Source organism: Haemaphysalis longicornis, unplaced genomic scaffold, assembly GCF_048455015.1.
Source record: "Haemaphysalis longicornis isolate Haplotype H1 unplaced genomic scaffold, Haemaphysalis longicornis Haplotype H1 scaffold_10, whole genome shotgun sequence".
NCBI lineage: Eukaryota > Metazoa > Arthropoda > Arachnida > Ixodida > Ixodidae > Haemaphysalis > Haemaphysalis longicornis.
The window spans coordinates 49,417,561-49,435,815 of NW_027526204.1; the positions used below are offsets into that span (position 1 = coordinate 49,417,561).

General features: G+C 45.8%; 1 protein-coding gene across 1 annotated transcript; it reads left to right on the top strand.

The window, feature by feature from the left end:
* Nucleotides 1–23: 23 nt before the first annotated feature.
* On the top strand, nt 24–17,684 carry LOC144158486 (uncharacterized). The gene is made up of 5 exons (XM_077689393.1): nt 24–443; nt 8,683–8,832; nt 8,898–8,960; nt 10,620–10,746; nt 16,439–17,684. The coding sequence occupies exons 2-5, from the start codon at nt 8,730–8,732 to the stop codon at nt 17,361–17,363; spliced, it is 1,218 nt and encodes a 405-aa protein (XP_077545519.1). The 5' UTR covers nt 24–443; nt 8,683–8,729; the 3' UTR covers nt 17,364–17,684.
* The last annotated feature ends 571 nt before the right edge of the window (nt 17,685–18,255 follow it).

Sequence of the window (18,255 nt, forward strand, 5' to 3'; positions counted from 1 at the left end):
TTGAAATACCGCTACACGTTAGTCCAAGGCCTAGTTAAAATTGTGTAAATTGAGTTAACATAGCTGTAAGTTTAATAACTATCAAACGGCACCACACCGTCCGCTTATGGCGCCACAAATCTGCAGTGGCAACCAACTGCCAGGCGATAGATCCGTCGGACGACGTACTACAGTCCTGACATTGAAAACGAAGGGTATTTACGATCGTGTTTCGCGGTGCATAGTGTTGTGGGTGTAACATTTTACTGCTGATAATCGGGTGTGCTCGTGTGACAGTGTTTTTGGCGCGGGGATGCGCCGTTCGAGAGAGGGGCTCGTGCCAGAGTTTATTCTAGTAACGTTGCGTGCCAGTGCCTCACTGCCCGCGGGCAAACGTGCGAACCTGCCGGAACTGCCTGTGATCTTGTCAGTACCAACGATCTCCGTGAGGCTCTTCTGGAAAGGTTTGTCGTGTTGTGCCTTGGCCTGTCGTGCTCTCCGCGTCTCCTGCCCACCGGTCTGTGTTCCACACACTCACTGCAATGACGGTCCCCCACGGCCACCGATGTTTTCAGGCGGGGTCATACTTGAGCGGAGTGCCGTGTACAACGGTTGAACACTGACGGCGCAAAATTCGTCCAAACTCCGTTCCCTGCAGCGCTGATTTCAGCTTATTTTTCGCGCGCCGTAGTCACGAAACCTGCAACAGTTATTGGGAGCGGACTTTTCAAGCAAAATCTCACAATGTGCTCTCGGCAGCACCGCCGCGACAGCGACGGTAGAATCGTGGGAACTCCTACGTAATCCATAAGATGATTTTAAGGCGGTAGTTGAGGGGCGATGCATTGAGGGCAAATACGTGACTTAGCAATTCTACGGAGTTCGCGTGCCGTCGAGAATTTTTTTCGCCGTACGCTTGACCGCGTTCGCACTCCCCGAGCAAACTTTTCCGAACCTGAGCATGCGTTCGTCTCGTAATAAATATATATTTAAGTAACGGCCTCGGCTTGAGCCATCAGCTCCGAAACAGAATGAGCCGGAAGGGGTAGCAATGCGTAGTGGCGATGCGGGTGTCGGGTGTGGCTAGCCTGAAGCACTAGAGCCACAGGCAAAAAAAAAAGGGGGGGGGGGTGCAGTGAATACTAGGTATATTCGAACCTAGGATCATAACCTCAAAAAGCGGGGATATAAACACTGCACTAAAGATTTTAGAGGTTCAGTTCTCTGATCATTAGTAGTTGCCAGTTTTCGCCCTATGTGGACGTGTTGCTTGACACAGCCTGTATGTAAGTAAAAGCTAGGAACAACTATTCGCCATTTCACAGTGTTCGCCACTGGAACCTGTCGGAAGACTATAGGGACTGGGCGGCCGTTGTATTGCATCACCGTCGCTTCAGCGAACAGCGCCGCTCGTGGCGAACCGCTCGTCGGTGGAATGCCGTTGGCGGTCAGCGCAGCGTTATTGTGCATGGCTTTCTGCCGTTTTTTCTGCTGTGCGGCTTGCAAAGCATACTTAACCACAAGGAATTTTTTCAGATCGGTAAATCTTCAGCGTGGATGTGACCTTTACGAGCATGCCATGTGTGTGATTTACGCCCATACTCAGTATTTACAAATAGCAGACGACGCTCAATGCGCCAAGCTGGAAGTCAAAGTCTGTTCATTCATGCAATTTTTTCATGTATGCATGCAGTTTCACGAATCGAGGAGTACATTGCAGCTATACTAGATGACAACTTAAGAACGGCACCGGAAGTTGCCGCTGTGCCTTATCACCGTAGCCGGATGTTTCTCTGCGCAGCGCAAGTAGAGCTTTACTGGGAATATTTTGAACATGGCGTGAGTCATTCCCGTGATTTTTTGGACTTAATATGCTTATAAACGACTCCAGTGACGACAAACAAACTGTGTGAGACAAGGCAGACGATATCACGCATTCATAGCAAACCCCTTTTAAAACGCACGCGCACTGATGTCACGGGTCCGGCGCTTTGGTGGAGTGATACACTACATGAGGTGGTGCCGTTCTTGAGTTGTAACCGAGTATAAATGCCCCCACAAAGCCGGTGCGTGCAACAGGTCCAGGAATGCTGCGGCGCTGGCCTTTGGCAGTTCACTAAACGGCGTCAAGCACAAGCAAAAGACAAAGTTGGGGGGTGCCTTTTAAGATCTACCTCAAAACAGAAATTGCGATGAATGACGCTTCCGTAACTTCGTTAACTACGTCTGAAACGTGTTTAATTTCACAGAAATACTCTTACTACAGTCATCGCGCGTGGGAATCGTTTACAGAGTAAATACCGCATGACAGTTGAACGTTATTGCTTGTCGTGGAGAACATTGCTTTACAAGAATTGCAATGGTTGCTGGCTAGTTGGTCAATGGTTTTTCAAAAACCAATTCCTTCCTGGCTGAAGGACGCGAGACAGGAGGGTGCCCGAAACCTGTACTCAGATTCACAACTGAATGCTGTGGCTGAGTTTTACAAGCTGCCACTTCCGCTTGAAAAATCATGCACGACTCCGTCTAACGGCGGTGATGGTTTATAGCAAAGCTTTCTCGTATGGCTTTCCTCGGTTGCCTTCTGGGTTCACTTTGACTAGTTGAGCTTTGAACTTGACCAGCACGCAGTTTGGTCTTTTGATCACTGCGTCTGACTTTGACCATGTCCCATTCCGCTTCGCTGTTTAATTTTTGAACTTCCGTGCACCCCTCTCCAAATCTAAACTTTTTCCAGCATTTTGGAAATGTGTCTGAGCTGGAGGACTCGGGCTGATGCACCCATATTTGAGACAACTAATCGCGCGTTTTTGTGTCTTCACAAGGCATTACGCGATTTTTTTAGGTAATCTAAAGAATACATAAGCATTCGAAAACACTGGCTGACGTTAACACTACCACATTTTTTATCTATCGGTGCCAGCCTTTATTCCATGCAGGAGGTAAAACTTGAAGGGGAGGAGAGATGGTTTGTAGCTTGGGCTGTTGGGTGGTTAATAACTTTGGCTCTTGATAAAATGACCACCACAAACGTGGGAGTTCCACTTTGGGTTTCAGGCTCCCATGCTGTCACAGTGTTGCTCACCAAAACCAGAGGCACAAAGCTCACGGTTACAGAAAGTGTAAACTACCGCAACATTTCTACGGCTACACGGTAATCCATCTTGTACGCAAGTGCCTTTCTCTTCAAAGCACATGTATAGAGGTATCCCAGCGCTAAGGCTGGCGTGGAAACCATAGTCATTGAAACCAGTGAAGATAATTTAAAGTGGTAGAAATATTCTTAATAGTTTTATTCCTACTCAGGTCGCGTGAAGCCATGTGCAGAGCACTGCAAAAGCGCTCATCTCAGTGTAGCCCGTTCCCAAACTTAGGAGCGTCAAACCAGTTTCTGTAGCCATTAGTACATTTAAGAAGAAATGAATACAGTCTACGCTCGTTACAGCAGATCCGGCAACATTGAACTTTCGGTTACAACAGACCATTTCTGGTGGTTTGTTTGGTCCCCATGCATTTTAAGTGAAGTCCACTCCGCTCATAACGGACCCGGCTATAGCGGACTATCGGCTACAACAGACTAAATTTTAGGCGAAAATTGTTTTGACTGAATGCTTGTAGCGGACGTCCGCGGTGCCGGCACCCGATATGCTTTTTTTTTTATTTTAGCAAAGAAACTTATGTCTGGCAAGGTTGGCGCAGCCAAGCCAAGCCAGTGCCACTGGCCTTTTTTTTTTTGTGCATGGACCTCCATGTTTTTGTGTGACCGGCGGCATGAGTGGCAGGCTAGCTGATTTCACTGATGGATGAACTAAATATGATTTGCGCTGTCGAACACAGCGAAAAACAGGCCGACATCACCAAAAGTACAGGCCTATCTAAGCAGATGGTCCGTTCGACCGTTAAAGGGACACTGAAGTGAATTTGTCAAGCTCCCTGTTCTGCTTGCAATGCGTAGACTGGCTCAAACTACCTCACTTTTCATTGTTTATCCTGTGGATAAGTCGTTAATTATTTTATAAAGCGGGAAAGAAGAAAAACTACCATGCGCGGTCTGTGGCGGCCGCACCAACTAAAGCTGTGACGTCGCGAGGAGATGGCACCGTGATTGGACGATGTCCGAGGTTATCATTCAAACATGTTTCAGTTTCGGTTCTGTAAAACAACATGTTTGACATCTGACGGCATCGTTGGATGGGCCTTCTCGATATCTCAGTAATCGCCGTACCGCCCTTTTGCCATTTTGTCGGCTGTAAAATGACTGAGATAAGCTTACCAGGACAGCTTGGAATCGTAGAAATCACTAACCGAGGCCTACGCAGTGGATGACGCCCTCCGCGTCACCACTGATGCTCAAATGCCATGCGCTTTTCCCTGATATTCGGAGCTTGCCTTACTCATGCCTGTATCGTAAAAAGCGTGTTCGCAGCAGGCCAAGGGTGTGCTGATTCAGGCCTGTGCCCACTGCCCGCAAGCAGCAGCACGCTAACGAGAACTCGCTACAGCGTCAGTGGCAGTCTGCGCGCGTTCTGCAAACTTGCTCGTGGAACAGTGAACGTTACGGCCCAAAAATGCTGAACTCAGTTGAGAAAACCTCGGCCGAAAATGAAAAAATCAACGGAAAAAAAAAAGAACATGCACCCTCGGGGATTCGAACTTGCGACTTTCAAAACGACAATCTAGCGCCTCGGACTACTCGGTCACAGAGCAGCTCTGTTGAGGCTGGATATATAAGGTATATAATGTACAACCAGTTTACACTTTTATTTAGTCTGATCATTTGAAGTACTTTAGGTGACTATTTGTCGTATAGCGCCCGTGCAGTAAGCGTCCCCCAAACTTCCACAATATCTCACGTCTAGCAATTGCATTTCTTGGACAGAAAAGCGTTTGCAGATGTGCGGTCGTGCTGCTGACCGCTGTGCTTGTTCACCCAGCGCAAAAAAGTGCTTCCTGCTCCTAGTTTTGCGCTGTACAGTAAAGGTTTCAGTTGATTTTATTTTCTTAGTGCAAATATTGACTTCGTTGACTCTTCTCCCACTTTCAAGTGGCCTTTGATTTTCCTACTAGTGTAAAGTCAGCGAAGCGTCGCATGTGCCCTTGTGCAGCGCTTGTGTGAGGCGACCTTCACTCGACTTGGAGCTAGATACAGTGGACAAACTAACAAAGTAAAGAAAGACACATTCTTCCATTCACAAAGGTGTCCTGGCTTCGTTTAAACTGAGCGAGCCAATTGCGACGATCCGTCGGCGGCCGGCGGTCTAAACGCTGTGCCGACTGACTCGATCGGAAGGTCGGCGAACCGTGCAGTAGCGCAGCCAATTGCCAGCTCTTGTCCTCGTGACGTCACACGAAAACGCCACAAAAAATGGGCGAGGGTGCAGAGAGGAGGACAGCATTTTCGAATTGATTTTTCTACTAAATAAATTTGCGGAAACGCGCTCAGAGTGGTCGAAACATGGCCTATTGACTTCGGACTACAATTTGCGCTAGTAATCCCGCAATGTTTACAAATCACTTCAGTGTCCCTTTAAGAACAAGGCCGCTGCCGATAAATGCTGCTGGTGGGATTGAACAACAGCGCACTCGGAGTCGAGTCTGCCGTCCATCTTCACGGGTTTTTTTATGTAATAAAGAACTCAGGTTCAGTGAAGCTCGGCATTTATTATTCCAACGCATGCATCGTTCGAGTTCCGTCCGATGAAAAAGGTAAGAAATACCTAAAGTAGGAGGTTGGCTCCCATTCATTGTGTGCAATCTGCCGGTGGCCGTGCACAGTCCAACTGGTAGAACTTTGGACATTTACAGCTGTCCATAAGATTATATCGTATCAGCTGTTTTAATGCCCCGACTATAATTATAAAAGTAATGTGGAAGCTTCGTTGGGGGAACGTCAAGCAGCGATCCGATTTGCTTCACGAACGATGCCTTGTCACGAAGGGTTTTAAAAGAGCCTAGCTGATTCTGCTGGCCACGACTGATTTTATAGCGGGTTAGTAATTGCTTCTTGTTATATTCTTGCTTTCTTTGATCAGCTTAGCGTGCGTCTTTACGCACTCGACCGCATATGCTAGGACTTTTCCAAGGGCCGGTGCCAAGCTTCGGAAACAGGGTTTTTAGGTGATTCTTTCCACCACGTGAACGCTGTGAAGAGGTGCTGCAGGCGCGTAGAAAGAATAGGGTCTGTAGCATTTATGTGCAGTACTGGTCAAATTTCGCACTTTTACGCTCGTATACCTCCTCCCCCCACCCCCAACACCGGTCGGATACTGCATACTTCGGCTACAGCGGACATTTTTTTCCGGATTAAGAGAGTCCGTTGTAACGAGCGTGTACTGTACTTATAACAGTACTTTTATTCGTACTCAGACGGGGTGGAGCCAGGCGTAGATCGCTGCAAACAGCGGTCATGCCATTGTAGCCGACACCTAAATTTAGAAGCGTCCGACAAGTTTACGTAGCCATTACTGCATCTAAGAACCCAACACATCTGTCTAGACTTCGTTTAATCTCACATGTCCGCTCACAACACCACCAAAACATTAAAAGCACCGAAGCAAACACGACAAAAACAATGGGAGGCTTTGTAGTGCAATGCACCGGCTCATACCACTAACGAGGGGAGCGCCAAGCGGTGGCACCACCCGTCCAGCTGCCCGGTCCCTATAGGATGCTGTGCTGGCTGCAGTCGCTGCATCCAAACAGCATTTTTGTGTGTGTTTATGTTTACAACAGTAGAGTGTGCGCTTGTACTAGTTCGTGTCGGCGATCCATGGCTTTGTTTAGGGCAGAAAGCAGAGAAATAGGCGAGAGACAAATGAACGCACGTGCTGTGTGTCTCAGCCATATAATTTCTCTAGCCGGCTGAATGTTCTGAATAGCTCATGTAGTTTCACTCCACCTCAGTGACAAACTCACGGTAATTAAGTGTGTGCACTTTTTGAAAGTAGATTGTGCCTAATGCATGATGTCATCTACTCTTTTTCATCCAGTTTGTTTATCATTGCTGCATTAATTCATCAGCAGATTATGTAAAAAAAATCACAAAGAACTCGGGATTTCGCCCCCAGGGGGCCGACACAGAAGGTCACGTTTTGTGTGGGATCCCGCTCTGAACCTCCAAATCAGCGGGCCACCCTCAAGGGCAAGTGAACGACTTTACCATCGTGCTTCTAACGTTATCCAGCACGCTTCGGTGCCTCAAGTGCTGTTGGGGGGCCTCTCTCTCCGTAATTACCCGACTTTGAACTTCCGCGGCGGCGACGCTTCTGCTAAGCCTACTGTGCCAAAGGTGTTCTATACTGCTGCCTCCGGCCACGCCGGCAGGCGCAGAGCTCCCACTCCCAGAGCCCCACTCCTAGCGCAAGAGGCCATGGAATTTGACCAACTGAGTGGCCGCACTATCCCTCCGGAAAACCCCTGGACCGATGTCATTTACTCATGCCCCAAGAAAGTGCCTTGAAACAGAAACCAGGACACACATAGATTATTGATTTGATTGTAGGGTTCAATGCGGCGACGCAATGCAGGTAATGAGGCGCATCGTAGTGGAGGGCTCCAGATTAATTTTGACCACCTGGGGATCTTTAACATGCACCGAAATCTCGAACACACTTGCGTTTTTCTTTTTCGCCTCCATCAGTAAAGCGGCCGCCATGGCCGGTAATTGAACCGGTGTCCTCGTGCTCAGCAGCACGCCTTAGCCACTGAGCAACTGCGGCCTGTCACACATAAATTACACTGACATCGTCTGGAACTGTGCAGTGAGGACTCAATTCTTGCTGCGAGCAACCGGGCTTCCACTTAAATGAGTGGGAGGTGCACTTACACTAAGAGCTCATAAATTCTAACCATAAGGAAAAGCTGTCTCAGTTTAATTAATAAAAGTTTGAACTAACAAAGCAAAAAGAGCAACACTGCACTGCGATTGAGAACCGAGTATTGAATCAAGACTTATATTGTCTTCATGTCCCCTTTAGATCAAAACGTACTGTATGCATTTGCATGCTGGCTATACCTTGTCACCCACCCCACGAAAATCATCTGTCGTGATTCCATTATATGTGAAGTATTCCTTGGATTGCAGTATTCCTGGCTTTTACAAAACGTGTTGTCAATATATAAGTTCTTGATACCTTGCAGGGGATAAGTCCTAAAGTGGTAGTAGGTATTGCACATCTTAAACTAAAGGTAACTTCTAGGCGGGTTGGATCTCACTTCTGATTGCAAGCTAGAAACCCAGGTAGGCAGGACTTGGAAGCCAGCCTTAAGGGCACAATAACAGAGTTCACAGACTTGTCTTCTAGGAATAATACTGTGTGTTAAACTTGCCTCTGCTACTCACCACTACAGCTTTCATGAAAAAAATTTATGCGTTTTTGTCCTAACAGCAGAGCTTGGAGAATTTGTGCCTGCAAGACGGAACTGCAACTCATGTATGGCGCATGCATAGCAATGGCATGGGATAGTTCCTGCATTACCATCTTGCGGGGATTCAAAAATGGATGATTGGTTCATGAGTTCTTTTTTGCAACAAAGAATCCACTCTCTTTAACCATTTATCTGTTTCAAAAAGATATTCCAGAAGATTTAAAATGGCTGGATGCAATTTTACACTGAAAAGTATTACTAGCAATTGTCTCATTGCCAGCACACTTGTCAGCATGATTGTGTAACATTGCAATGGTGGCTTTCTTTTGCTTCCAGAATACACTACTACACCAACAGAAAGCACGCCACGTGCATCTTAATCAATGCTTGAGGGCAGCGTCATGGCGCTCTCAAGGGATGCAGATCACAACCGGGATGTGTCCTGCAGCCGAGAAACACAAGTGACGGTCACCAGTAGTACCATTGGTACTTTCCCTACTCTGTGTTACTTCTAGTGGGAAAGCATTATTGAATGTGACTTTCCTTTCCAGGTACGCAGTGTGGTGTGACGTTCGTTATGAACACCAGCTCTCAAACAGAAGAGGAATTCTCAGGTTAGGATTTGGTATTTCATTGAAATGTTCCAGTTTAGGGCAGTCTACGTGCAAAAGAATATATTTATTGGCGCATACATTCTCAATACTGTCTTCAGCAACTTTTTTTTCGTGTGCTCATGGGGCTGTTTAGACGCTACAAAAATATGTACATGGTTAGAGTTTAAGGGTAGATTGAAGCGAGTTCCAAACATTGTTCAACTACCTTATCGTTCTGTAGTCCCAACACATGGACCACACTTTGACTAAAGTGAAAAGAACAGCCAACCAAATGGGACAGAGAGACCTACACTGCGTGCTCAGGCGAACACGTGTCTATTTTTCTTCCTGTCTTTCCATGTGAAGTTCTTGCTCTTTTGTTTGAAGAGGTTTCTGGTTTTACAGCATTTAAGGACAACAAAACTGGGTTAAAAGTGCCGCTTGGTCTGTATTCTTCTCCTTATGCATTTGCCTATTTCGGCTCTGACGACACGCTTCTAAGTCTACAGGTGATTTCTAGCACTTTTAACCTGTAGAAACTGCTTGAACAAATGAATGTTACAGATAGCCATGAAATCAGGTCAGCTCATCGTTTCGAAGATTGAGTACTAAGAAACTTGGCTGTAGGCATTCGTGACAGTTCCTTATTACCTATCAGTACCCTTGGTGTGCTAAGCTTGGTAAATGTAATACCACTTGCCAATGTAGGACTTCAAACATGATGCCTGTTGAACTTCATCTGGCGCTCAGATTGCCATTATCATGCAAAAAGTTTGGGCTTCCAATCCACCTGAAAAGAAACTCCAGGAAAACTGAAGTGCAACATTTACTTCCTGTCACTCTATCTCTTCTGCAAAAATTGCATGTTCTCTTAAAATCTTTTTGCTGGCGAGGTTATTCAGTTGAATCAATAACTTTCACAAGATAATGTAGAAGTAAGGCACCTTAGTTTTGCTTTTTTGTATTTACTTTTCTAGACTCAGGTCCACTTTGTGCTTTTGCACAAGCTGCAGCTGAATGTAAACTGCTTAAAAAGTTGAAATGTTCGAAGAAATTGAATAGTACCAGCAAGCACTTTGCAAGCACTGTACCGACTGGCTTACGTCGGAAGAACATCAGTTCACCCCAACTGGGTGCATCAAGCGTGCGTGGCTCGGCCAGCTGGTGGACTGGATCGCCGCAGCGTGAAACAAAATTTGCTTGCACCATTGATGGAAACTTGTGTATATGGATTTGTAAAAACATTGAAGAAATGACATTATTTAAAGTAGCAGCTACCATGCGGTTGCAGTAAAATAGACTGGTGTTGAAAGAAGTCTGGTTAAGTCAACTACGTACCTAATACAAAGAAGTGTTATTGAGCATTTTTAAAGGTAGCAGCTCAACACATCTCACCATTTTAATTTGCTTCACTAATGTTCACTAGCGCATTCTCAAACTTTCAAGCATTTAGTGGTATCATTTATGCCTTTGCCCATTTAACACTGTCTGGGCATTTATCGCTGCACCAATAAACTTTACGTAGACGCTTAAAACGTCTGCAACGTCTGCAAACGTCTGCAAACCATCAGCAAGTGCCTCTCGAAAAAGACAAATTCGTCGTACATGCGGGAATCGGGCCTGTCTAAAATTGCTAGAACACTTGTTGCTCTAGCTGCTATGACTTTTGATTTTTTTCAGTTCTGGCGGAAAACAATGGCCAGGCATGTGCCTTGAAAAAATTCCCTGCTTCTCGAGACAATGCCGACCCAGTGGCGAAAACTGGACTTCGCATCTGCTCCTGCCGCCAACATTCAGGCAACACAGGGTAGGTTAATTGCCAATGCTTGCAATGTTGTTGCTTGTAGCACATGGACGCTATTCAGTGCCCGGCTTATTTTGATGAGTGGAAGAGATCTGCTGCAAATAATATAGTTAAGCAGGCTTATGTACAAATAAAAATGAAAATTGCCAGCAACCTGTGGAACACCAGAGGAAACATTCAAACCTACCGTATTTACTCGAATACAGGCCACCCTCGCTTGCAGGCCAATCCCCCAAAATTGCAAGGCCCTCCCAAAAAGAAACCTCGAATGGAGGCCAAACGCGCACACTCCGTAGGCACGCACGTTACTTTATTCGTTAACGTCGTAGTCATCTTTATCCGTCCTTTTTGTTGAGTTCATCCCAGAGGGCATCATCCTCACTTCTGTCCATTGCGTTTGAAATACACTTGAAAACTATAATGATTGCTTCATCCGGAATTTCGTTCCACGCTGCGGAAAACCAGTCCGCCAGCTGGCCGAGCAACGCACGTTTGATGCGCCCGGTTGGAGTGAACTGATGTTTTTCCGACGTAAGCCAGTCGGTATAGTGCTTGTTAAGCCTATCTTTAAAGGGCTTATTAATAGCGACGTCAAGGGGTTGGAGTTGGTTAGTCATGCCACCAGGGATTATGGCGATGTCTGTCCCAGCACAAGAAAGCGTGGTCTTCACACCATCAGTAAGATGGCCGTGGTAGAAATCGAGGACTAGTGAATGCTTGCACAGCGCGGCCCCTAGACGGCGTTCCCAAACCGTTTTCACCCAGTCCTCCATCAAGCCGTTGGACATCCAACCTTTGTCGTGAACGTGCACATCATTTCTGGGAAACTTTTCACCTGCAGGGTAGAGTCTTGCGCTTAAGTATTATCTATGGGGGGAGTTTTTGTCCATTGGCGGGGCAGCACAACATTACTGTCGTTCGCTGCTTTTCGTCACCCGTTGTCCTAAGTTTGACTTTTTTCGCATTCTTTCTGTTCACGGTGTATGCCATTACCATGTCGACGAACACTGGAATCTGGTCGGCGTTTGCAATTTGCCCCAGTTGGTAGTACTTTTCCCGCCATCTGTCCATCACGTAGCGCTGAAACTTGACAAGTTGCTCCTCGAAGTCAGCGAGAAGCTTCTGGCATATGGAGGTTCGTCATCTCAGGCTGAACCCAAATTGTTTCATGAAGCGTGTTGCCCAGCCCCTGCTTGCTTTAAAAGTGGCTCCTGCGACACCCTTCACGCTGGCAGCTTCCCCGGCTTTCGCCTAGATAATCTCTGTGGTCACGGGCCTTCCCACTTCCCTTTGTTCCCTGAAAACTCAGCAACGCTACGCGGCTTGCTGCACAGCTGAAAAGTTCGACCTGTTGTTTGCGCCATCGTTGCACATTCTTTTTGTTCACACCGAACTCGGTCTGCGCTTGCAGGTTTGAAGTCTTCTCCACGTGCAAACCAACCTTTCTCTTAAAGGCCGCTCTATAGTAATACCACTTGGTTGGTGCCATCGCTTCTCAAAAACAGGTGCGCGGCACAGGCGTTTCGCGAACACTCGGTGAAGGCGCGACACTTTCAAAACTCTACCACCATGACTACTCCAAACGATCACTTCGAGAAAACTGTGAACTCCGCGCCCGTGCCACCGCGCCAAGCGAGAGGAAGAGAGGAGAGGGTGTCAAAGGGCAGGCCATCAACGGTGCCGTAATCTTGGGACACGATCCATCCTTACCGACGAGAAAGCTTTCCGGCGCGAAACTGGCCGGTTTGACGATCCTCGCTGCATGAACGTGGGACTGCGAGATTTCGGAATAACGGACGGTAGGAAGCCGACGATGCGGTTTGCCAATGTAGCTGTTGGGACCACTTCGCCGCTGAGCCTGAGCGACCACTTCACCGTGCAGCTACTGTAGAATGTTGCGAAAATGAGCCTCGGGCACGCATGCAGAACTGCCTGCACATGGCAGCCTGAGATTGGTGCATGGCGAGCCATCATGGCGCTGGCCTGGCCGGCCCTTTAGTTCTCAAGCCGTGGTACCTGTATCTAAGCTGACCCCCCCACTTTCGCACATCGTGTTTTTGAAAAAAACATCTGCCTGGATTTAAGTAAATACGGTACACTACAGGGACGTGAGCACAGGTCGGCAAAACAAAGACCTCACTCAAACTCAGTCATCGTTTTTTTTTTCATTCACGCTGTACTCGATCAAACTCAGACTCGAAAAGGTCGTCTATTCTCAAAATCACTCGTACTCACTCATCACATACTCATTTGTAATTGTACTCACTTGTACTCAAACTCATTTGCCCTTAAGAGTATTCGTACTCATGAGTACTCACCTCATCTGTACTCACGAGTAATCGCACTCAATCTGTACTCGTGACTACTTTATCTGTACCTATGAGTACTCAATCTGTACTCATCAGTACTCGATCTGTACTCATGAGTACTCCATTTGTACTACTCGTGATTACTCAACTTATCTGTACGGGTAACTAGGTCGTGGCTCGAATGAAAGACTACGTAGGAAAAAAAATTTTAATTGATTAGAAAAGCTAAGTTTACATATAGAATAGGACACAGGAGCACGGGAAAAGAACGTCTGACGCAGTTCACCGTCGTAGGGTGACTCGCTACGCGAAGGCACGTACACATGAGAAAGCAAAATGGAACGTAAGCACTCGCGTTGTCTGGTGTCTCCTCTTGTTCTCAGGAATAAAACAAGTAAGCCTGGGCCACGTCAGCCTCATGGGGAGCTCGTGGCTTCTAGGTGCGGCCGTGGCCGTTTATTGGTTTTCTGCGTGTCTTCGGGTTGCAGCTTTTGTTGTTCGTTTTTGTTTCCGGGTGCGCTGATATTCTCCCAATCGTGCTCCGAATCTCCGAAGAAATGAAGGCATCAATTAGAGCATTAGCCTGTCAGGCAAAAAGGACACACTTCAAGGCCCCCAAAAGCGACTGTTGTTGATGAACCAAAAGAGTGGCATGATTAGTGGAAGAGGGCGCCTTATTTAAAGTGTGGCTTCGCAATATTCGCAGCTTTGCGCCCTCGATGCTGCGTTTACGCTAGTGGAAGCTGTACATTCACCCTATATGTCTGTATGTGTCACCGGTGTTTTAAATAATGCTCCACTCTAGTAACCACAGCGAGACAACTGAAGAACTTTTGGCTACAACATCATGCCACCTTGTTAATGAAGACTGCATTTTCAGCAATTGCCCAGCCTGCTTAGGTATGGCTTGCACAGACACTACTATAGCAAAGTCTGTCTGACACACGTCCACCAATGGATCAGTGGAAGACATTGTAGTGCTGAGACCATTGTTTTGATGCCTGAAAAATTTCCGGCAAAGTTCATGGACATGTTGAACCATCTTATTGTCCACCATTCCATCAGTGAGCAGCAAGCCAACTACTTCCGATACCTTAGAGCCAACTGAAGTCTGCACGAGACCATCATAGTGATGAAGTATGCAGAATATATAGCTTCATAGTTCAGTACGCGCCACAGTCATACCACTGCGTCAACTCACAGGTTCAACTACACGCCGTAGCTACATAATTTGGCAAGCAGGAAACCCCACCTGCAGAGGTTTCTGTACACTCGTGCAGTTATTTCTGACTGTTTGCAGCATGGCACAGTTGCAGTACACACATTTCCGAGCACAGTGCTGGCAAAACAAACAAAATCTGCATCGGCTACAAAATTTATTATTTCTCTGACAGAAGACAACTTCGTGAATCTCTGCTACCATGAAGTGGAGTGTAAGCTGTAAGCAGAATGGAATTTCTTTGCCACACCACACGGCAAAAGTGCATGTGATGACATCAGAGGTACGCTCAAAGGTCTTGCACTGAGAGCAAGTATCCAGAGATCGAGGCCTTTTCAGGATCAGAATAATGCCAAAGGACCCGTATGCCGGGGTAAAGACGATATCAAACAAATAACTAATCTGGCTCCCAAGTTTTAAAACAAGAAACAAGAGCGCAGCTTGGTTCACGATTAGCCGTGACAATTCCAGTCAAAGAAACGCAACACTTCAGACCACCTATGCGTTCAACACTTCACATTGCCATTAAATCCTACTCAAGCTCCAAAAAAATTCAGGTAGACAACCAAAAATGAACCACTAGGCTGGTTTCTTTGATGCTAACTATTCAACTGGGGAAGAATTGAACCACTGTGGATAAAAGTGGGTACAAATTTCATGTTTGCTGTAAGAGGTATCCTGCCGTGATGTCTGTGGGCCAGGTTGAGTGTGGTGCAGAGGGAAAAACGACTGATTCTTCTTCCTTCACATCAGACAATCAGATCAGGCTCGCTTCACTTCCGTAATTGACTTTCCATAGACCCATTAATTTAAAAGTGGCAAATTAGCCGAAATATGCTGTTTATGGTGTATTTTTGTGGTGTCAAGTGGCAAACAATGTTCATTTAGCAGAGAGCCAGGTGTGCGCATGCCTGCCGCATAAAAGTTCGTAGGCATGTAGGCATTCCAAGCTGAAGACACACTTCAGTAGTGGACATAAGTGCGGCTAATTGCACACTTTAAAAAAAAATTCTTGCCTCCAATGAAATTTACTCGACTGCGATTTTCTGAACGAAACGCTAAATGTTGGGTGCATATAACGAGCTGTCCCAAGTAATTTTACCTGTTACGATTTGGTGCTTCAATGTAGGTCTGAAGGTTGGCGAAAAACTCATTTTTTAACATTTTTGTAAGCAACTGGCCAAAAAAGTAGTCTGTAATCAACCTTAATTATTTTCAGTAGACATTCAAAGAATATATCAATGGGACGGTGAAAATATTAGGGCTGAAGCTTTATGGTGCCTTTGCAAAAAATTCTGAAAACGCCCCATTTCTTGCGTTTTAAACAAATACAACACAAAATTCTTGGCTTCACTCAAGGTGCGGCATCAAACAGCATGGCAAGATGAAGGTTCTACAATATTTGTCATTCTACATGGTTTATTTATTCAAATTTATTATGTTCAACCACATTTTTCTTGTTTGCAGAAACTTCAAGGAGTGCTCACACGACTGCAAAATTTTTTTGACGAAAATACTCGGTGTGTGGGCCTCCAATACGTAATTGGCAACTAGCAGAAATTTTTTCGACAAAATTGGCAATGGCTGATTTTGGCGCTGGAATGTTTCGTGTGGAATGACCGTGCTATGTTTTCTGTATAAGTAAGCCACACTGTTTTTGGAGGTTTTAATTAACTTTCATATTGCCCCAGAAAATGAACTAATCAATCTTAAAATCACCTATATCAAGCCCTTATTGTTTATGTATTTGTGTACACAGAATGAGTAAAGTATAAATATTTCTTTAATAACAGATATTTCCCACTACGGAGAAGAATTAGTATGGCCTAATTAAAATTTTCTTTTATGGCGAGAAAATTTTAAGTACTGGACTTGTAATGTGATCTGTGGATATATAACCTGCTGCCACATTTTCTGTTAAACAATGCTTGACAGAAGTTGTTCAGAACTCTGTTAAAAAAATTTGCAGAAACCCTGAATTTACTGTGGTGTGTACATTGTAAAAAGTTTGTATAAATGCAATTTTTGGGTTGACATATTTCGTGGTGGGTCTCAAAGATTGCGTTTGATTGATAGTTACAATATCTTGAATCCATATTCTCTTTTTTGTATCTTATTCTGCCAACTTAGAAGTTTTTTAATTGACCGTGAAAAAATTTCATTTCAGTGGGAAGCTTCATTCCTGCCAGTCCTGTCAGCAATGCAACCATCCCCCTCGTGAGATGACATTGTGCGCTAGAAAAATGTGCTCCACTTACACTGTTTGCAAAAAAAGGTTTCTTGAAAAATGCAACATGGGCAGCCACCAGAGAGGGCACTCTGGGGAGAAGCCATATGTGTGCACCACCTGCCAGGAGAGCTTTCCTCAAAGAGCTAGGCTGGTTGTTCATGAAAGATTGCACTCAGGCGTGAGGCCGTATGTGTGCAGCACTTGTCAGAAGACCTTTACTCAAAGACGCCACCTGGTTAATCATGAGAAATTGCACTCTGGCGAGAGGCCGTATCTGTGCACCACCTGTCAGAAGAGCTTTAATCAAAGACACCACCTGGTTCTTCATGAAAGATCGCACTCTGGCGAGAGGCCGTATGTGTGCAGCACTTGTCAGAAGACCTTTATTCAAAGATGCCACCTGGTTGTTCATGAAAGATTGCACTCTGGCGAGAGGCCATATGCATGCAGCACCTGTCAGAAGAGCTTTATTCAGAAAAGTAGCCTGGTTCTTCATGAAAGATTGCACTCTGGCGTGAGGCCGTATGTGTGCAGCACTTGTCAGAAGACCTTTAGTCAAAGACGCCACCTGGTTGTTCATGAAAGATTGCACTCTGGCGAGAGGCCATATGCGTGCAGCACCTGTCAGAAGAGCTTTACTCGAAGAGCTAGCCTGGTTGTTCATGAACAAATGCACTCTGGACAGAGGCCCTATGTGTGCACCACCTGTCAGAAGAGCTTTACTCAAAGATGCCACCTGGTTGTTCATGAAAGATTGCACTCTGGCGAGAGGCCGCATGTGTGCAGCACCTGTCAGAAGAGCTTTACTCACAAAACTAGCCTGGTTGTTCATGAAAGATCACACTCTGGTGAGAAGCCGTAGGTGTGCCACACCTCTCAGAAGAGCTTTGCTCAAAGAAGGCGCCTGGTTGTTCATGAGAAATTGCACTCTGGCGGTAGGCCGTATGTGTACAGCACCAGTTAGAGGAGCTTTACTCAAAGCAGGCACCTCGTTGTTCATGAGAGATTGCACTCTTGTGAGAAGCAATGTTGGTAGCACCTGTAAGAGCTGTAGACACTGTTCCAGCTTGCTGGATCATAAAAGATTTCACTCTGGCGAGCGAGAGGCTGTATGTGGTAGCACCTGTCAGAAGTGCTTTGCTCGAAGACCCAACCTGATTAAACATGAAAAATTTCACTCTGTTGAGAGGCCTTTTGTGTGCAGCAGCTGTAAGAAGAGCTTTACGAAAAAAAACCACCTAATCACGCATGAAACAGAGCATTCTCATCAAGCACTCTCTGTGTGTCATCTCTCAGAAAAGCTTTACTCACAAAGTTCACCTGGTCTTATGAAAGACTGCACTCTCTTGAAAAACAGTCTGTAGAACCTGTCAAAAGAGCTTTACTCCTAGTCCAGCTTGGTCACTCATGAAGGAGTGTACTCTCAGAAAATGCCATAATTCTACATCTGTCAGATTTACACATAGAAAGGGGAGTTGATTGCACATGAAGAATTACACTTCATTGGGAACCCGTACATATGTATCGATTGAGAAAATCAGCTTACTAAAAGACACTTCTTTGTACTACCCTAACGCCAGGCATTATGTTGATAGTAACCGTCGGACTAGTTTCACTCGTGGAAGTCACTTGGGTAATTGCGTTAACGATTTGATCCTTTACAGCGTGTGTTTACCACATTGGGAGAGCTTTTTCTCAAAGCTTAGTCTTAAATAGTCTCAAAGCTTAGTCTTAGTCTCAAAGCTTAGTCTTAA